General features: G+C 36.8%; 1 protein-coding gene across 2 annotated transcripts in view; it reads left to right on the top strand.

The window, feature by feature from the left end:
* The window catches only part of ARHGAP32 (Rho GTPase activating protein 32), a 249,891-nt gene that overhangs the window by 81,228 nt on the left and 147,407 nt on the right, over window positions 1-21,256 (top strand). The window contains exons 3-5 of one of the 2 annotated variants that reach the window (XM_066365222.1): window positions 4,289-4,380; window positions 5,314-5,355; window positions 5,726-5,810. In XM_066365222.1, the coding sequence (XP_066221319.1) occupies window positions 4,289-4,380; window positions 5,314-5,355; window positions 5,726-5,810 (219 nt within the window). The remainder of the gene's footprint in view (window positions 1-4,288; window positions 4,381-5,313; window positions 5,356-5,725; window positions 5,811-21,256) is intronic. The other variant, XM_066365224.1, reaches the window with a different exon arrangement.

Genomic DNA, 21,256 nt, shown 5'->3' with positions numbered 1-21,256 from the left:
GTATTTGTATTTTTTTTTGTGGGGAGGATTGCTCGATTTTTTATTGTGTCCTGGACAATTTGAATATATTATGTTATGAGACTGATTTAAATCCTCTGGAGAATATTGACATTTCTGCCTTATCAGGCATTAATACGGTTGGGTTTAGGTTGAAGTTTCTATCTAGACTTGTTTAGGTGGTAGTTACAACAGCATTTCAGTTTTGATTTTGCATACACTGTCTGCTTTCAAAGTAAGCTTTTGCTGGGTTTTCTGGCTGGAAGGAAGGAGTTCTCCAGGGGTTTTAGTGTGTTCTGCACACTGCTTTTCCTAACTGGGGTTGCTGACAGGCCTAAGTAGTGAGAGAAAACAAAGAAAAAATTACCAGGATTCTCCCTATAGTATTTACACAACAAAGTCCTCTTTTATTGTTTCTCTCTTCATAAGAATTGGTTTTCACTCAAGGTCTTAGATGCCTATGCTACAGCTGAAGAGCTGGTCCTTGGGCCAGATTGAAAGAGGGGAAAAAAGGCAAGAAAGAAACCTCTTTGCTATTTTTTTTCCATTTCATTGGGCATTTTTCAAGTTTTCTGAAAAATGAAAGTTATATTTTCCTAAGAGGTCTGCTGGCCATGCTTGTTACTTATAGAATGATTCAGCTTCTCCTCGGGCAGTTCCAAGAGGCAACAGAGGGAAATCCAGGAAGCACACTGCCAGCACATTCTTAGTCATTTTTCAAGTTTTGACTTGCTTCCCAACCCACTTACTCTCATGTAATTTTTTAGAATTCTCAGGTAGTTGCTTGTTTTTCTTTTCTTTTTGTTTTCGCTAGCGTTTTTATTAAATGGTGGAACAGACTAGAAGCCTCCCATTCTTTTTTTGAAATATTTTGATGGATATAGAATTCTATATTGACAGTTGTTTTATGAAATGATTGAAAACTCAATCCAAATGCTGCTTTCTCATATGTAGTCCTGTGAACGTAATGTGTGTGTGTGTGTATATATACATATACATATACATATAACATATATACATATATGCTTTTTTCCCTCCTCTGGCTATTAAGATTTTCTCTTTATCAGGGTTTAGGCTGAAGATGAAGTTCACCTTATATCAGGGGTCTCAAACTCAACTCAGCATGTGGGCCGCAGAGCAAGATCACAGCCGTTCGGCGGGCTGCACTAGGTCTACAAAAGGCAACTGTTACGCAACACTTTTCTCACTGCAGTTGAAAACAAAAAAAAAATCAGTACAACAAGCACAATCGTACATGCAGTTTACTCAGTGTCACAAAACGACCAGAAACTGTAGTTCGCATCACAACTGCTGTTAACTAAGCTAATATCTAGCTAGGATGCTAGAGAAATGAAAAATACAAGTAGGCCCCTAGGCTTACTTAATTTTATCCAAAATATTTTGAACTTCGTGGATTAGTCTGCGGGCCGCACAAAATTGTTCAGCGGGCCGTGAGTTTGAGACCCCTGCCTTATATGATTTAGTTCTCTCAGTCATCACCTCTTATGTCTTTTCTGTATGGTTGAACTTTAGTGCTTACAACAACTGGTTTATACATTTATACTGTTCTCTGATTGTCTTAATCTTGTTTTCACTGGTGTTGAAAGTCTCTTGGGTGGTTTTGATGTCACTGTTAACTTATCATAAAGTTAGAAAAGTCTTCTTTTTGTGGTCTTTGAAACACAAACCCATGACCCTTTAGGAAAAGTTTGCCAGTTTCTGTTCTAGGTGATTCAGTCATGTTCTCTTTCAAAAAAATATATTTTTAAATGTTATTATTTTTTTCTAACATGGCAAGGCATAATTAATGAATGAATGATAATACTAATGAAATAATACCTACGATTATGAAATAACTCTGCTTCAAGATAGAGGAAAAATGAAACCAAGATCCTATCTTAAATTTATAAAAAGGTTCAGTGGATCCATATGGTAATTGTAAGAGAATGAGTTCTATTTCGTTACTAAAAAATAGAGTAAATTTTCTTTGGAAGACCTCTAAGAAGGAATAAAAAACTCTAATAGTGATTGGTTATGAAATATCTACCCTTAGAGTTAGACATAGCAAGTGTAGCTATTATTAACTGTAGCAAATTTAACCATACTATGGAGAAAAACCAAAACCTCACAAGTAAAAATTTGGTCCAGTGGATCCTGATGATATATAATATATAAACGGTTAATTCTTATGTGTGCATGCATTGTAACCTCATATCTTTGAAAATTCATGGTTTTTAACATTTACCCAAACTATATTGGTGACTTTTTTAAAATAAGAAAACATTTAAAAAATTCAGTCAAGTTACAAATTTCCTTTTTTTGTTGTTGAGATATAATCGATATATAACATATTAGTTTTAGGTGCATAATGTAAACATTCAATATTTGTACACATTGAGAAATGATTAGCACAATAAGTCTAGTTAACATTCATGCTATACATATTACAAACATTTTTTTCCTTGTGAGAAGAAATTTTAAGATCTACTCTTTTAGAAACTTTCAAATATGCAATGCAGTATTATTAACTATAGTCACCATAGTGTACATTACATCCCTATGACTTCTTTATTTTATAAGGGGAAGTTTGTACATTTTGACCCCATTCACCCATTTTGCCCACTCCCTACCCCCCTGCTTTGTCAACCATAAATCTCCATATTTATGAGCTTGGTTTTTGTTTTCTTTTGTATTTTTAGATGCCACATATAAGTGAGATTATATGATTTATCAGACTTATTTTACTTAGCATAATTCCCTCAAGGTCCAATCATGTTGTCACAAATAATAAGTTTTTTTTTTTTTTGGGGGGGTGCTAAGTAGTATTCCATTATATTTGCTACGTCTTCTTTGTGAATCTCCTCTTAATTTAACTGCTCAACCCATATTCTCCCCTATTGTGTATTGTGTGGCATTGGCTATGATAATTAAAGTTACTAATCATGGATAACATAGCATAAATATGTTTTTAAAAACAGATTTTTGGATTTGCTTACTATTTCAATGTATCACTAGGGTTAAAAAGCACAACATGAGGCCCTGGCCGGTTGGCTCAGCGGTAGAGCGTCGGCCTGGCGTGGGGGGGACCCGGGTTCGATTCCCGGCCAGGGCACATAGGAGAAGCGCCCATTTGCTTCTCCACCCCACCCCCCCTCCTTCCTCTCTGTCTCTCTCTTCCCCTCCTGCAGCCAAGGCTCCATTGGAGCAAAGATGGCCTGGGCGCTGGGGATGGCTCCTTGGCCTCTGCCCCAGACACTAGAGTGGCTCTGGTCGAGGCAGAGTGACGCCCCGGTGGGCAGAGCGTCGCCCCCTGGTGGGCGTGCCGGGTGGATCCCGGTCGGGCGCATGCGGGAGTCTGTCTGACTGTCTCTCCCCGTTTCCAGCTTCAGAAAAATATAAAAAAAGAAAAAAAGAAAAAAGAAAAAAAAAAGCACATGAAAACTGACAGATGAAGGAGGAAGTTTAGAAGTATTACATAGATGTCATTTTCAAATTTTGTTTTCAGAAATGCATGTTGTGATCTCCTAATTATGTTTATGTTACCATTTTACATTTTACTTATTGTAGTCTAAGTAACTTTATTCCACCAATTCTCTGGAGAGATTTATATTTGTGTTGAGACACATAATAGCTCAGTTTGGAATTTGAGAATGAGAGTGAAAATTCTTTTCATAAATTTTTTCTCATACAGTTAATATTTAAGTTAGGTGAATTTTTTTTGTTTTATTAAATAAATTCTGGGATGTTATAATTTTAAGAAGAGATTATTAAATCAATATGTATTGCTTTTGGTACAGAATCAGCAGAAACATTAAAATTCACTATACTCAGCTTTTTTTTTTTTTTTTTCTTTTTTCTTTTTTGTATTTTTCTGAAGTTGGAAACGGGGAGGCAGTCAGACAGACTCCCACATGCGCCCGACCGGGATCCACCCGGCACGCCCACCAGGGGTCGATGCTCTGCCCATCTTGGGGGGTCGCTCTGCTGCAATCAGAGACATTCTAGCACCTGAGGCAGAGGTCACAGAGCCATCCTCAGCACCGGGCAAACGCTGCTCCAATGGAGCCTTGTCTGAGGGAGGGGAAGACAGAGACAGAGAGGAAGGAGAGGGGGAGGGGTGGAGAAGCAGATGGCACTTCTCCTGTGTGCCCTGGCCGGGAATTGAACCCGGGACTCCCACACACCAGGCCGACGCTCTACCACTGAGCCAACCGGCCAGGGCCTACTCAGCTTTTTAAAAACATTCATACTAAAGGAATAGTCATACATCTTTGTCTTTATTATTTTTAAGGCAAGAGGAGCAGATGTTCCTGAGATTCCTGGAGACCTTAGTCTTAAGACATGTGGCAGTACAGCTAGTATGAAGGTTAAACATGTGAAAAAGTAAGTATAATTTTACAATAGTTTTTAAATGAGAATTCCTATAAATGGAAATCAGTTCTGTAGTTTTCTTAAAACTTTATTTAGATTTCTTATTAAATAATCTCTTACTATTCGTATATTAAATTATATAAGTAAGCTGTAAATTATTACTTAACAGTTATTGGAATAGGTCTGAAGAATATGTCTGGTAAAAATATACTTTAATTTTGTTTTGCAACTTTATGTCATTGTCTGTTAGGTTGCATTTGTTCAACAGGAGAACCCAAATATGTCCTTCTTGGTGTCTTTAATACACGTCCTCATTCATTTAGAGAAATCAAGTATGTTGTCTGAGTTATGAGGATTGCTGTGTCTCAGCTTTGCTTTTTTATTTTATTTTATTTTTGTATTTTTCCGAAATGAGAATGGGGGGTGGGGTTCAGACAGACACCGCATGCACCTGACCTGATTCACCCAGAATGCCCACCTGGGGCATTCCTGGGGCTCAGCCCCTCTGGGGCGTTGCTCCGCTGCAATTAGAGCCATTCTAGTGCCCGAGGCGAAGGCCATGGAGCCATCCTTAGCGCCCGGGCCAACTTTGCTCCAATGGAACATTGGTTGTGGGAGGGGAAGAGAGAAACAAAGAGAAGGGAGAGGGGGAAGGGTGCAGAAGCAGATGGGTACTTCTCCTGTGTGCCCTGGCTGGGAATCAAACCCAGGACTTCCACACACCGGGCCGACACTCTACTGCTGAGCCAAGCAGCCAGGGCTCAGCTTTGCTTTTGAGAAGACCTGAAATGGATGCCAGTAGTTGACTCTTAAGTGAAATATCTTAGTTGTCTGTTTCAGTTTTAAACAGAAAAACCATCTTTTCATCTGGTAGAGGGTTAGATAGCTTGTTTTCATTGCAAGTATAGAAAAGACAAGGATAAAAAATGTTCATTCTGCATCCAGACCCACCAATCCAGGACTGATGGGCTGCGACAACATTCACAGGTAAAGTCTCACTTTGTACTTTGTGGTGGGAATGCTGCTTCTCATTAGAAGCTGGCTGTTCTCAGTTTCCATAACATTCACTGAAAGTGTAGTTTTTCTATGGGCATTGATTTGGGCCATGATTAGGAGACTATAGTGATGCTTTCTATTCATTTATTTATTTTGTCTTGACCTGTGCACTTAATGTACTTTTCATTTGTCTCAGTGTATTTCTGAAAAGGTTTGTGTGGGTGTATGTGTGCTCATGCGCATGTGCTTATTAAATAGTTTTGCTTGCATGAACTTCTAAATCCGTTTTATTTTTTCTCCTTAGGCTTAGTAATTTTTAGTGTTTCAGTGTCTTGTATCTCATTTATTTCATCTATTTCAGGTTACCCTTCACTAAAGGTCACTTTCCGAAGATGGCTGAATGTGCACATTTCCATTATGAGAATGTTGAGTTTGGCAGCATACAGGTATGTTTGAAATATTTCCTACATATCGACTTGAGGTTATATCTATGTCCACATCTCCGTCTATATCTTCCTATAGCCGTATCCATATAGCTGACTGGTTATACTGAGAAATACTTTTTTCTGTTGCTTTCTTATAGGTTGATGTGTAAACTTCTCTTTTCTTATATTTACTAATACTCGATTTCTGATGACTCCTGGTTCGATTGGAAACAGTAGAATCAGTGTAAATCTCAAGAGTCCTGTCAGATTCTGAGACAGAGCTTGCCTAGTTTGAAGCATGAACAGGTTCAGCTGTTACCTGACTCTTGCGTGGGGTCATAGTAGAGACAAGTCAGTCAGGGAGCACGGGGCAGTCAAATGACAAGTTGACAGTTGAGATTTCTAATTTTTTAAACTCCAGATCAAGTCATTTGCTCATGTTGTTTTATTTTTTCTTATTTATTTATGGGAATGTTTTGGAAGTCCTTTTACGTTGTAATTAGTTCTTTTTTCAAATTTTTTCTAAGAGGGAAGAATGTGGGGGAGAGATATAGAAAGAGATAGAAACAGAGAGACCGACATCAATTTGCTGTTCCACTTATTTATACATTTATTGGTTGCTTCTTGTATGTGACCTATCGGGGATCCAACGTGTAACCTTGGTGTATTGGGATGATGTTCTAACCAACTGAGCTACTCTGCCAGGATCTTGTATCTAGTTCTTTATTGTTTTTGTATGTGTGCTAAAAACACCTCCCGCACTGTGGCGTATTTTGTTTTACCCTCTTTATTTTGCTTTCAGTGTATAGGCATTCTTTATTTCATTCTTTATTTTATGTATTTTACGTAGGTGCATGTGTGTATAGATCTTCTGACTTGTAGTTTTTCTGTCATATTTAAGATGTTCTTCCCTCTTCTGAAATTATGAAACTATTGTACTACATTTTTTTATAATAGTCTCACCTGAAATTAATATTTATGTATAGTGTGATATTAAAGTTTTTGAAACTCTAGTGTGACAACCAGTTACATCTTTATACATTATGTGCTTCCCCAAATAAGTTAATAATTCTTTAAAATATATTAGTCTCTTAAATTATGTAGAGAACAAAAAGTGGTATTATGAATAGTTGTTACAATATTAGGTTTTACAATTGCCTGTTTATTTATTTTCACTGAGGTCTTTATTTCTTCTGTTTGCTGTCAAATGTTCTTTCATTTCAACCTTTAGGATTCATTTAGCATTTCTTGCAGAGTAGGTCTAATGATAATAAACTTCCTCAGCTTTTGTTTATCTGGGAATGTGTTAATTTAGCTCTAACTTTTGAAGGATGGTTTTGTTGGGTATACTATTCTTGGTTGACAATTTTTGTTCTTTTAGCAATTTGAATAAATTGGTCCACTCCACTGCCTTTTGACATCCAAAGTTTTGTTTTTGTCCCCACCCTCCCACCCTCGCAAACTCTTTTATTTATTTTTATTTATTTTTAATTTTTTATTGATTTTAATTTATTGTGTTTACATAGATTCTAGTGTTACCCCGAATGCATCCCCCCTCCCTGTATTTCCCTCAACATCTCCCTTGCCCCTCCCCATAGCGCCCTCTCACCTTCCCTTCAGGTTTATCCCATCCTTTCATCCCCTTTCCCTCTTTCCTCTTTTCCTCTGGTCCCTTCTGATAATGTTATTGAGGATCCATCATATGTGACTAGTTGCTTCTCTCACCTGCATTTATGATTCTCTTATTGTACTGGCTTTTGAAAGTTTGATTTTAATGTTTCTTGGTACAGGTCTTTTTGAGTTTGTCTTGAAGCTCATTGAGCTTCATAGATGTTTATGTTCTTGTGTTTAATTGTATTTGGGAAGTTTTCAGCCATTATTTCTTCAAACATTCTCTCTGCCTCTTTTCTCTTTATTTTCATTATGAGACTCCCACTATGTGTATGAGAGATGGTATGTCATAGGTCCCTTAGGCTCTGTTCACTTTTTTTTGCTCTTTTTTTCTTTCTCAGATTCTGTAATTTCAATTTTAATATCTTCAAGTTGGTTGAGTCTTTTTTCTTCCTCCTCAAATGTGCCTTGAATTCACTCTTGTGAAATTTTTTTCTAGTTATTGTACTTTAAAGTTCAGAATTTCTTTTTAGGTTTTTCTATCTTTTTGTTTATATATTTAGTTTATTCATACATCATTTTCTTGACTTTTTTCATATCTCCATTTGGTTTTTATGGTATTTTTAAAGAGAGTTGTTTAAAAGTCTTTTTCTACTATATTTATATTACTTTTTTTTACGGAGAATTTATGTTGCTATATTATTTTCCTTTGAATGGGCTGTACTTTCTCATGTCTTTGTATATCTTGTGGTTTTTTGTTGATTGAAAGCTGACATTTCATTTTAATAATATATATATAATTTACAAAGGAAATTTTAGTTATCTCTCCTTTGAGTTCTAGCATTGTGAATTTAGCTGATTTCTTTGCATCTTTAATTGGATGACTTATAGCATCTCAAATTTAGCATGCCTAGAACAGAACAGTCTCTTCTCAAACATGCTTCTCCTGCTGTCTTCATTTTGGTAAATAGCAACTCTGTCTTTCCAGTTCCTGAGATCAGCCAGTACCTTGGAGTTATCTTGGACTTTTCTCTTTCTGTTGTTCCTCATATACAGTCCATCAGCAATGTTACTCTCTTTGTCTTTGAAATGAATCCAGCAACTCTTTCTCTGCTATCACTTTAAGATAGCTATTGTCATTTTAAGGTGTTTATTTCAGTAGTCTTATATAGTTGGTATGATAGCAAGAATGATTCTTTTCAAATGTAAGTCATATCATATCACTTTTCCAAAACCATTCAATTACTTCTCATCTTCTTCAAAGTAAAAATTTAAGTCCTTAAAATTTTCTACAAAGGCTTATAGGATGTACCCTTAACCTCTCTGATCTCTCCTCTCTTACTTCTCCTTCCCTAAGACATAGTGTTGCAGCTAGAGTTGTCTCTTCTATACAGGGCCCTCCTTAGGACCTTTGGACATTCTGTTTCCTCCACTTGGAAAACTGTTCTCTCTGAATATCCACATAACTTTCAACCTTCCCTTTTTAAAATACTTGCTCAAATGTTTTCTTCTCAGAAAGAATGTTCTTTCCATACATAAGAGTTCCACAAAATTCCTCATCGCTCTCCTATAACTTACTTTACTTCGTAATACATCATCAGGAATGCTAAATTTTTATTATTTATTCTATTTTCCACCTCAGCATCTAGAACAAGCCTGACACATAAAAACACTGAGTGAATATTTGTTGAATTAATAAGTGAATGTATTTGTGTTTAAAGAAGAGATAAAATTTGCTTTAAAATTTTTTCATATTTTCTTTTTTATTTAAATTTTGCTCTTGTATAAGAATACTTATATTTCTTATATTGAGTGTATATATGTATAATTATTTATTTATTATAAAATATCAAATAGAATGGATGACAAAAAATAGAAGTGGAAATTAAAATTGACTTTATGCTCTTTTTTAATTAATTATGTGTCTATAACTTTTCTACATATTTTTAAAAATATATAGAAGGAAGCACTTTGTATTATAAAATAGTAGCAATATCTCTACATAAAATTTTAGCTATACTATATATTAGCTATCTATAAACTTTAAAATTATTTATTTATGCCTGACCTGTGGTGGCACAGTGGATAAAGCATCAACCTGGAATGCTGAGGTTGCTGGTTCTAACCCTGGGCTTGTCCAGTCAACACAAATAATGAGAAGTAGCTACTATGAGTTGATGCTTCTCGCTTCTCCCCCACCTTCTATTTTTTTTTAGACTTTTTTTTTTTAACTTATTCATGTTGAAAGAGAAGGAGGAGGAGCAGGAAGCATCAACTCCCATATGTGCCTTGAGCAGGCAAGCCCAGGATTTCAAACTGGCGACCTCAGCATTCCAGGTCGATACTTTATTCACTGCATTAACCTCTTCTCTCTCTCTCACTCCTCTCTCTAAAATCAACAAATAAAATGTTTAAAACATTTATTTATTTATTTATTTAGAGAGAGAGGAAAGGAAAGGGAGAGACAGACAGAGACAGAGATTGACATCGATATATTGTGCCATTTATTTATTCATTCCTTGGTTGATTCTTGTATGTGCCCTAGTGGGGATTGAACCTCAAACCATAGTATATTGGGACAATGCACTAACCAACTGAGCTACCTGGCCAGGGCAGAGATGTATTTTTGAGAGATGAGGTGAGTTTTTCAAAGGTCACACAGGTAGTAAATAGTAGAGCTAGGATTTGAATCCAGGCATCTGTTTCTGAAGTACCCACCAATAACTCTCAGTTTCTGATGATATTCTCCTAGTTACCCTCTCGGTACACTTGTGTTTTGTGTACCACATCTAATCAGTTGCACAGTTCTATAGTTCTTTCAAGTTCATTCTTATTTTCTATTCCTGTTCAGTAGTTTTCATTACCCCTGGTTTGGGCTCTACTATAGTTTTCGAATGTGCCTGTCTGTTTCAATAACTGGGCCTAAAGTACCACTCTAATAATTTCAATCTCTGTGCAAAACCTTCCTTGACCTTCTACTGCCTGTTAAATGAAGCTTTCACATTCAAAATCTTGCATATATGCTTTCAACACACCTTTCCCGCCTTTTAGTCATGATTCTATCTTACTTTATCAAATTGAACTGTTCATTTACTAAATGAGCCATGACTTTTTCTGTGTTTTAACCTTTCTTCCTATCATATATCAAGAATTTTGCATATCCTTCAAGGCTTGTATCAGATCTATCCAACTTCTTTAAGAAAAAGCTTTCCTGATGTACTTCTCGTTCTACCTTCAATTCCCAGCAAATGAACTGGTTTCTGAATCATAACACATTTTAATTTTTGATATTGATATAATTTACATAATAAAAAATTACACATAACAGAATTTACCTTTTTTTTTGAGGTAAATTCACATAGAATTCAACATCTTAGCCCTTTAAACAGTACACAGTTCAGTGGCTTTTTAGCACATTCAAAATGTACAACCATCACTACTACTGAATTCTGGGATTTCTTCACTCCCTTCCCCCCGGAAACCTCAGACCTCTTTAGCAGTCATCACCTGTCACCTTTCCACTCAGACCTTGACTACTGGTCTGCTCGCTCTCTCTATGGATGTGCCTATTTGGGACATTTTATATAAATGCAATCGTATACTATGCTGCCTTGTGTGTTAGCTTCTTTTACTTAGTATAATATTTTAAAAGCTCCTCTGTTTTGTAGAATTTATCAGTACTGTATTCCTTGTTATGGCTGAATAATATTCTGTTATTTGGCTGTACCTCATATTGTTAATTAACCATTCTTCAGTTCATGGTCATTTGAGTTGTTTCCAGTTCTGGGCTGTTATGAAGAATACTGCTATAAACAATCATGTTAGATTTTTTTTTGTGTGAAAATATATTTTCAAGTTACTTGATATACAGTGTGTCTGTAAAGTCATTGTACACTTTTGACCAGTCACAGGAAAGCAACAAAAGATGATAGAAATGTGAAATCTGCACCATATAAAAGGAAAACTCTCCCAGTTTCATACCTATTCAGTGCAGTTCGATGTGGGCTCACGCACAGATTTTTTAGGGCTCCTTAGGTAGCTATCGCGTATAGCCTCTACAGACTTGTCACTGACTGATGGCCTACCAGAACGGGGTTTCTCCACCAAACTGCCGGTTTCCTTCAACTGCTTATCCCACCGAGTAATGTTATTCCTATGTGGTGGTGCTTCGTGACAAATGCGCCGATATTCACGTTGCACTTTGGTCACAGATTCGAATTTAGCAAGCCACAGAACACACTGAACTTTCCTCTGTACCATCCACATCTCGACTGGCATGGCCATGGGCTGCTCCGCTGTATACAGTGTTACATCATCATCTGCGCATGCGCACATGCTGCCACATCATCCTACAGAAAACTGGGAGGGTTTCCCTTTTATTTGGTGCAGATTTCACATTTCTATCATCTTTTGTTGCTTTCCTGTGACCTGCCAAAAGTGCACCATGACTTTACGGGCACACTGTATATGTCTTTTTTTATTATGTCCACTGTAGTGGGTGTAACTAAATGGACATTTGCTTGTTAGCCATTTATAGATCATCTTGGGAGAAATGTTTATTCAAGTTTATATTTTAATTGAGTTGCTTGTCTTTTTGAGTTGTGGGAATTCTTTTTATTATTCTGAAGACTATATATAGCCTTACCAGGTTCTATATAATTGGCAAATATTTTCTTACATTCTGTAGGTTTTTCCCCCATTTTTTTTATAGTAACTTTTGAAGCACAAAGGTTTGTAATGCCATGAAGTACTGATTTGTCTATTTTCTCCTTTCGTTCATTGCATTTGCTGTTGTTGCCATATCTAAGAAACCATTGCCTATCCCAAGATCATGAAGATTTACTGCTATGGTTACCTTTAAGAGTTTTATGGTTTCAGCTCTTAACATTTATGTTTTTGTCTCATTTTAAATTCATTTACATATATTGTGTGATGTAGGTGTCCAAAATTATTCTTCTGGATGTAAATATCCAGTTTTCTGAGCACCATTGATTGGAAAGACTGTTTTCTTCCCCTTGAATAGTCCTAGCACTCTTGTTGAAAATCTGTCCATCATGATGTATGAATTTATTTCTGGACTTTCAGTTCTGTTCCTTCGGACTATATGTGTTTATTGTCAGTACTATACTGTTTTGATGGCTGTACCTTTGTGATGTGCTTTGAAATTGAGAATTATTCTTCCAACTCTGTTCTTTTTTTTTAAGATTTGGCTATTTTGGGTTTCTTGCATTTCCATGTGAATTTTAGGATTACTTGTATATTTTTATAAAAGATCAACTGAAATTTTTGTAGGAATTATGTTGCTTTTGTTGTTCAATTTGAAAAATACTGCCACCTTAAAAATATTGTCTTCTAGTTCTTGGCATGGATGTATTTCCATATTTTTAAAAATTTAATTGACTTTTTTAAGAGAGAGAGAGAGGAAGGGAGTGAAAGATAAAACAGAGAGGGGAAAATTCATTTGTAGTTCCAATCAGTTGTGCATTCATTGATGGCTTCCTTTATGTGCCCTGACTGGGGTTTGAACCTGCAACCTTAGTGTTTCAGGACGACACTAACTGACTGAGCTAACCAGCCAGGGCTTTCATAGTCTTTCATTTTTCTCAGTAAAATTTTTTAGTTTTCAGCATATAAGTGTTACACTTTTTGATTAAATTTATTTTTAACTTTTTATTTCTTTCCATGCTGTTATAAACATTGTGTATTTTTATATCATTAACATTTCTACTTTAATTTACTTTTATTTTTTCTTTGATATTGCTAAGCAATTATAAACTTTCACTTCTGCAGAAATCAGTAGTCTTTCAGTGGTAGGTGCTCAGTAACACTCTTGAATAGAACATAGATCTTAATGTTTCTTTAGGTATATTGGGGAGTTATTTAACAAACACTTATTGTGTATTGACTGTGTTCCAGGCAGCATAGTATAAAAAATGAAAAAAGAAAGAAAACATTATTTCTTCCTTTGAGATGTTTATACTTACATGGGAGAGACTAAAATATTAGAGAATAATTGGAACAATACATTATACATTTTAGAATAAAAATATGTTAGTTTGAGGTTAATTTCATATCTTCATTTATATATATATTCAACAAATATGGAGAACTTAACTTAGTTTTAAAGAATCAGAAAATGCTAGTAGAGGAGATGACATTTGATTGCTATTGTAAAGGAGAGTAGAAGTTTCCTGAGTAGATACTAGGACATCATGAACAAAGACTAAGTCTTAAAAGGCCATGAATTTATCATAGCATTATTTATAAAAACATTAGAAATAATTTAAATGTTCAAAAGTAGGAATGAGTTATATAAATTATGGACTGTTCACACAGGAAAACCATATGCAGTCACTAAAAATCATGTAGAATATTTATGGAAGCAGAAACAATGTTCTGTTATATTGATAAATTTAAAAGAGGTCCAAGAAAGCATGATTTTTTTCTATAAATAAGGTTATATATAAGTATAAAAATACTTGAAGGAACATATAGGAAAAAGGTTAAAATTGTATTTTTGGAAGGAATACTTTTAATAGTCAGAAAATGACATGTTTAAAGGTTAGAGCAAGGGAGTGTGATATTTTTTCATACATGGTTTTGTAAAACAGAATTTTTCTTCCTTATTCTGAAGGACAGAGTAATTCTTAAATCATATATTCTACCTTTGAGAGCAGAAAAGGCACTGAGCACCCTTGAGCATTCCTTTGTTTCTAATATAACTTGTACTTGATATAATAATTCCCAGTGCTGCATGTACACTCATAAAAATTAGGGGGTCAGGGAACGTGCAGATACTCCAGTACTTTCAGCCTTTTGTATAGTGCGTTTTCACCAATGAAATAAAAGTTGGCTTTGCATCTCATTTGCATTATTGAACAACTTTCTTTGACTTGTTGTTTGCTTTCTGATGTTCTTGTTTAATTTAAAAAATCAAATGCTTCTTTTTTTTATCGCTTCTTATTCATTTTGAAATATCCCCTAATTTTTGTGAGCAGTATATTTTTTCTTGTGAATTGGTAAGCATGTACTTTAGATTGCACAGTTGTGTTTAAATCCTGTATCTGTTCATTTCTAGCACACTTTAGCCAAATTGTCTGACTTTACTGTTCAGATCCCAGTTCACTATTTTCAGGTGTAACGTGGTGGAAGATGGCATGGCTATGTAGGGCAGAAAGGATACTGGTGTGATATAGACTGGGTGAAGCCAGCTGGGAGTGTGTTCTCATTGTGCCGTGCTCTCTTGACCACTGGAGAGACTGTCAGTTCATCTTAGTCTTTTCTTATCTTCATACTGAAAGGGAAGTACAGTTCCTGGATACACTAGAACACTAGAAGACAGCTAATGTTCCTGTTAGCTAAGATGTATGTGAACTGTGAGCTGTTATTTAAATGAGCTGGAGATACGACAAAGTGAAGAGGAAAAATTTTATAATAAAGCCAAGAGAGGCTACACCATGTCATGTTCTCACTTTAGTTCACTTTGATAGAGCATGAATAAATTGTCTTTAAAAATCAGAGCAAGAATTTCTCTGCTTACAGAAATAGATTACTCGGACACACTCTACTAGGTTAAATATTTAAAAAAATAAATTCCTTTTGTTTACTCTTTTAAGACTTTATTGTTTGATCAGTGGTGGCACAGTAGATAGAGCGTAGACCTGGGACACTGAAGTCCCAGGAGAGAAAACCTGAGGCTGCTGGCTTGAGTGCGGGCTCACCAGCTTGAGCGTGGGGTTGCTGGCATAAGCATGGGATCATTGAAATGATCCCGTGGTCACTTGCTTGAAACCCAGGGTCATTGGCTTAAGCGCAAGGTCACTGGCTTGAGCAAGGAGTCACTGGCTCAGCGGGAGCCCCTCTACCAACCCTTGCCTGGACAAGGCACATATGAGAAGCAATCAATGAACAACTAAAATGCTGGAACTATGAGTTGATTATGTTTTTCATCTCTCTCCCTGTCTCTGTCACCCTCTCCTCCTCTTTAAAAAAAAAAAAAGACTTTAGTTTTTTGTGTATCTATGTTCATCAGTGATATTGATCTTTGCACTGTACTTGTTCACTAGCCTGAGTTAGGGAGATTACACTGACCCATCCCCTTTTAAAAAATAAATTCCAGCCCTGGCCGGTTCGCTCAGTGGTAAGCGTTGGCCTGGCGTGCAGAAGTCCCGGGTTCGATTCCCAGCCAGGGCACACAGGAGAGGCACCCATCTGCTTCTCCACCCCTCCCCCTCTCCTTCCTCTCTGTCTCTCTCTTCCCCTCCCGCAGCCGAGGCTCCATTGGAGCAAAAGATGGCCCAGGCGCTGGGGATGGCTCCTTGGACTCTGCCCCAGGCGCTAGAGTGGCTCTGGTCGCGACAGAGCGACGCCCCGGATGGGCAGAGCATCGCCCCCTGGTGGGTGTGCCGGGTGGATCCCGGTCGGGCACATGCGGCAGTCTGTCTGACTGCCTCCCTGTTTCCAGCTTCAGAAAAATCCAAAAAAAACCCCAACAATTAAATAAATAAATAAAAAAAAACTAAATAAAATAAATTCCCTGGGCCCTGGCCGGTTGGCCCAGTGGTAGAGCATCAGCCTGGAGTGCAGAAGTCCCGGGTTCGATTCCCGGTCAGGGCACACAGGAGAAGCGCCCATCTACTTCTCCACCCCTTCCCCTCTCCTTCCTCTCTGTCTCTCTCTTCCCCTCCTGCAGCCAAGGCTCCACTGGAGCAAAGTTTGCCCGGGCGCTGAAGATGGCTCTGTGGCCTCTGCCTCAGGCGCTAGAATGGCTCTGATTGTGGCAGAGCGATGCCCCAAGATGGGCAGAGCGTCGCCCCCTGGTGGGCATGCCGGGTGGATCTCGGTCAGGTGCATGTGGGAGTCTGTCTGACTGCCTCCCCGTTTCCAGCTTTGGAAGAATACAAAAAAACAAAAAACAAAAAAAAACAAAAAACAAAAATAAATTCCCTAGAATAGTTTGTAGAAATGAGAATTACCTGTTTTTTGAAGGTTTAGTAGAATTTTCTTTTTAAAACATTTTGGGCCTGGTTTCCATTTGAGAGCTTAATATTTCATTACCATTTCAATTTATGATTTGATTATTAGTCTAATCAAGTTTGTCTGTGTCTTTAGGTCAATTTTTATCATTATATTTCCTTAGAAAAGTATCCATTTAATATAGGTTTTAAAATTTATTGTGGTTAAGTTGTACACAATATATTCTTAAAATTTGCTCCTTTTAAGAACCCAGCTTGTGATTTTATTGAGCATCTTGAGCCTTCCTGTCTCCTTCATTCCTGCCTTCCTTCCTTCCCTATCCCAATTTCCTGACCATCCTCCTCCTCACACTGTTAATTTTTAACCATAATTGTTTCCATTGTACTTTTTTGGTGTTTGTTATTTTGCTTTGTTTGTTTTCTTCTTGAGTTCAAAGTTCTCTTATTCCTGAAAAAGAATTGTGAATAACAAACATGTACTTTGTTGCTGGTCATAAACTAGCTTTATCATAGGTCAACTTTGTCAAATATTAGTATACAGGCTTTTCAAAAGTTTGTGCAGCCTCACTTCCTGTTATGCCACCTCACTTTCACAAAAGACCTACGTTAGCACCTGTGTTCGCTAACTGGAAGAAATCCGGGGTTGATTTTCACTTTGATGAAAAAAGGTGAAAAGTGAGAGTAGCATTCATCATTTGCTTTGTATCTGCCACTTTAGAGGCAGCATGCACCCAGGGCAGTGAGAGTGCCCCACCAGGCTTCTTTCTTGGGAACCACACTCAGCATTTTAGCATCAATCTCCTGGAGCCTTAAACTGTGTCTGAGTATCTGTGCTTTAGCCCAGTTTATTGTGTGTTTCTGTAAGCATGATGTGTCCTAAGGTCTCTGAAAAACCCAAGAGTGCTTAGCGTAAAACTGGACATACTTAAATTAAGTACTTCGATTGCAGTGAATGAAATAAAGGCATTGGCCCTGGCCAGTTGGCTCAGTGGTAGAGCATCGGCCTAGTGTGTGGAAGTTCCGGGTTCGATTTCCAGCCAGGGCACACAGGAGAAGCACCCATCTGCTTCTCCACCCTTCCCCCTCTCCTCTCTATCTCACTCTTCCCCTCCTGCAGGCAAGGCTCCATTAGAGCAAAGTTGGCCCGGGCGCTGAGGATGGCTCCATGGCCTCTGCCTCAGGTGCTAGAATGGCTCTGGTTGCAACGGAGCAACGCCCCAGATGCGCAGAGCATCGCCCCCTGGTGGGCATGCTGGGTGGATCCCAGTCGGGCGCATGCGGGAGTCTGTCTGACTGCCTCCCCACTTCTCACTTAAGAAAAATACAAAAAAAAAAAAAAAAAAAAAGAAAAGAAAAGAAATAAAGGCATTGTCCATGTGCTGAATTTTAGGTCTGAGAACAGTAAAATTTTTTTTTTTTTTGATTAATGGTAGTTTCTTTTTTGCTTTATGCCATTTTGGCTTATTAAAAGGTTTTATAGAAATGCTGTATTTTTGAATACTGAGGGACACCTATATGTGCTTCTTATCTTTTATTTAGAGAAATCAATTCCATAGGTACTGTTGATATTTTATTCATTGTCAGTTACTGTATTTTAAAAATAATTAAAAATTTTTCAATTACAGTTGAATATTGGTATAATAGATATTACACTAATAATATGTTAGTTTCAGGTATGCAAACAGTGATTAGACATTCATATAACTTACTAAGTGATCACCCTAATGTGTCTAGTACCCATTTGACACCATACACAGTTAGTAACCATATTATGTTATTGTTTTTTTAATAAGTACATTTAAATTTGGAAATTTCCCCCCAAAATAGTTGAACAAACTCTGTAGGTTTTGACACCTAGTGTATTACGATTTTTTAGAGAAACTGAAACCTCAAAAAATAAAAAATTAAAAAGATAAACCATTCCTAGAGAGGACTTTTTGTTTTAAATAAAACCACATGTAGTTTTAAATTTCTGTAAATTTATTATATTTATTATACTCCTCTCTGTTGTATTATCTCCATTGTTCAGAAACAAAGATTTATTCACATTTCAGAAAATGTTTTTCAATAGGAAGGAAAAATATCTCTTGCAACCTGCAAAGATGTAATCAGTTCATTTGGTTTTAGCCGTTTGAGGCATCATCTCTTCCTGCTGTGCTGTATGTGGTACCGCCCTCTAGTGTGTAGGATGCTAAAATATTTATGTGGTTTACATTTTCTATCATCATTTGCTTACCTCAAGTTGAGAATTACTGTTTTTTTTATCTGATTTCATATAAATCATGAAGTTAGATTAACGTTAATGCAAGAGATAAAGTTTTAACTTAAATAAGGCATAGGAAAATATGAATTTAATTCCTATTTCTCGAGCATTCTCTACTCAAGTTACTGTGCAAGGGCCTTGGCAATGCTACTCTTGTTTTCTGTAATCAGATGTAGTCTTACCTTGATACTAAGAAAGGTGGAAAGAGGTTGTAATGTTTGACCTGAGTGTAAGAATGTTTAGGAATAATAATATAAAACAAAAATCTTAACTTTTAATTTTAAATGAAGTTATCAGAATTATAGTAAATAATACAAGCCAATATTTATTGAATGCTTTCTCTGAGCCAAATATTATACTATTTGTATATTGTCTGATTGAGTCTGTATAGTCTCATATTAATTCCTTAACATCTCTGGTCCATTCATGTTTGTAGAAGCATGTATCAGCTATATTTTGGTACATGTCTGTGAGACTTTCAGTCATTAATAAAAGTGAATTAAACCAATGCAAGGGTTATTTTTTCTATCCTTAATGTTACTTTCAGTTTCAAGGTTAACTTGCAGATATTTCCAGTTTAAGAATAATTTATATAGAAGTACATATGTGTATAACCATTTGAAACAAAAGTCGTGGTAATTTTATTATTCTCACTCCTACCAAAAAATTAAGTTTTCCTCAAATGAAAACAAATAAAAATGTAAGCCCTACTTTTTTTACACATTCTGTAGTAATAGTACTGGCTCTTATACCAAAAGGTCATTTTTGTTTGAGAGGAGGATTTGAAATGAAAAGTTAAGGTAGCCTGACCAGGCAGTGGTGCAGTGGATAAAGCATTGGGCCTGGGAAGCAGAGGACCCAGTTTCAAAACCCCGAGGTCGCCAGCTTGAGTGCAGACTCACCAGCTTTAGTGTGGAGTCACTGGCTTGAGTGTTCGTTAATAGACATAACCCCATGGTCGCTGGCTTGAGCCCAAAGGTTGCTGGCTTGAGCAAGGGGTCACTGGCTCGGCTGGAGCCCCCTGGTTAAGGCACTTATGAGAAAGCAATCAAAGAACAACTAAGGTGCTACAACAAAGAATTGATGCTTCTCATTTCTCTCCCTTCCTGCCTGTCTGTCCCTCTCTCTGTCTCTGTCTCTCTTGCTAAAAAAAAAAAAAAAAAAAAGTTTAAAGAAGTTCAGGTAGTGAGTTAATTGTTCTGTGTTATCAAAATATCTAATTTGAGATTATCCAGTCCAGAGTGAGATGTGTAAAATTGGTTGAATGATTAAAAAATATCATATGTTGGAGTCATATTATACATGTAATTTACTTTCAAGAATTTGACTGACTATACTCATAAAACAATATTGTTGACTCTGAAGCTGTCAAGGGTCTGACATGTTACTCTACTTATAAGCTAACAAGTCAGCTCACTGCAGTTAGGGACACACACTAACCCTCTAACAAAAACGTGAGGTCTCTAGGTCAGATCTTTTATTTACTTGTGCAGTAACTCATGTTGGTTCCCTAAGCCCCAGTTCTCCATAGGGCGATGCATTGAGATCTAGATATACCTGAAGTGTGTAGTGGAATATTGAACCACAAGAGACAAACTCTGAAATTATGCAACATATATAGGATAGCTGGCTCTGTGACTATTGCCTTTCTGGGTATGGAGAGAGAAAACTTAGCTCTGGAATGTAAGCAAATGCTGTGGGGGGAGAAGGAAAGGTCTCTATTTCATAAACACTCTGGCTCTGGGGAGAAAACTTTTCTCTCTCTGGATGATTCTGTTTTTTAGGTTTGCTCTTTAGCCTTCCTTTAAACCTAGTACCAAAGCTGTGTGCTCAGAAAGTCCTGACTGTGCAGATATGAGAGAATGTCCATGAAACGTTGTTTCTTGACAAGTGTATGTTCTGGAGAAAGCTTCTATAAGATGGGAGATGTGATTCTGCTGTTGCCTTTTCATCTCATTTTCTATGTATTCTTTATGCTATGGGCATCACATTGAGCTAGGGTTATTCTAGTGTCCAAAGATGAGCAAACCAGTTACTCTGGTACTATACCTAGGAAACATTGCTCTATTCCAATTCTGGAAGGAAAAATAAGACCATTAGTCTTACTAAAGTGCATGTAGGTCTCTACCTTTTTCGGAAAAAATTTGAAGTACAGTTTCGTTTTTTGTTTGTTTGTTTTTGTTTTTTGAGATAAATCCATACTGCTTTCCACAGTGGCTGTGCCAATCTGAATTTGCACCAACAGTGCACAAGGGTTCCCTTTTCTCCTCACCCTTGCCAACACTTATTGTTTATTGATTTATTGATTTATTGACTATAGTCATTCTGACAAGTGTGAGGTGATTATTCATTGTGGCTTTAATTTGCATTTCTCTGATGATTAGTGATTTGAACACTTTTTCATATGTAGATTGGCATCTGAATGTCCTCTGGAGAAGTGTCTATTCAGGTTCTTTGCTCAGTTTTTAATTGAATTTTTTTTGGTGTTGAGTTTTATAAGTTTTTTTGAATTTTGGATATGAACTCCTTATCAGGTGTATCATTGATGAAGATGTTGTCCTGTTTAGTGGGGTGTCTTTTCATCTTGTTGATGGTTTCCTTTGCTGTGCAAAAACTTT

This window comes from Saccopteryx leptura, chromosome 2 (assembly GCF_036850995.1).
Source record: "Saccopteryx leptura isolate mSacLep1 chromosome 2, mSacLep1_pri_phased_curated, whole genome shotgun sequence".
Classification (NCBI taxonomy): Eukaryota; Metazoa; Chordata; class Mammalia; order Chiroptera; family Emballonuridae; genus Saccopteryx; species Saccopteryx leptura.
The sequence above is the reverse complement of the archived record's forward strand: the minus strand, read 5'-3'. Positions and strand labels throughout refer to the sequence as shown.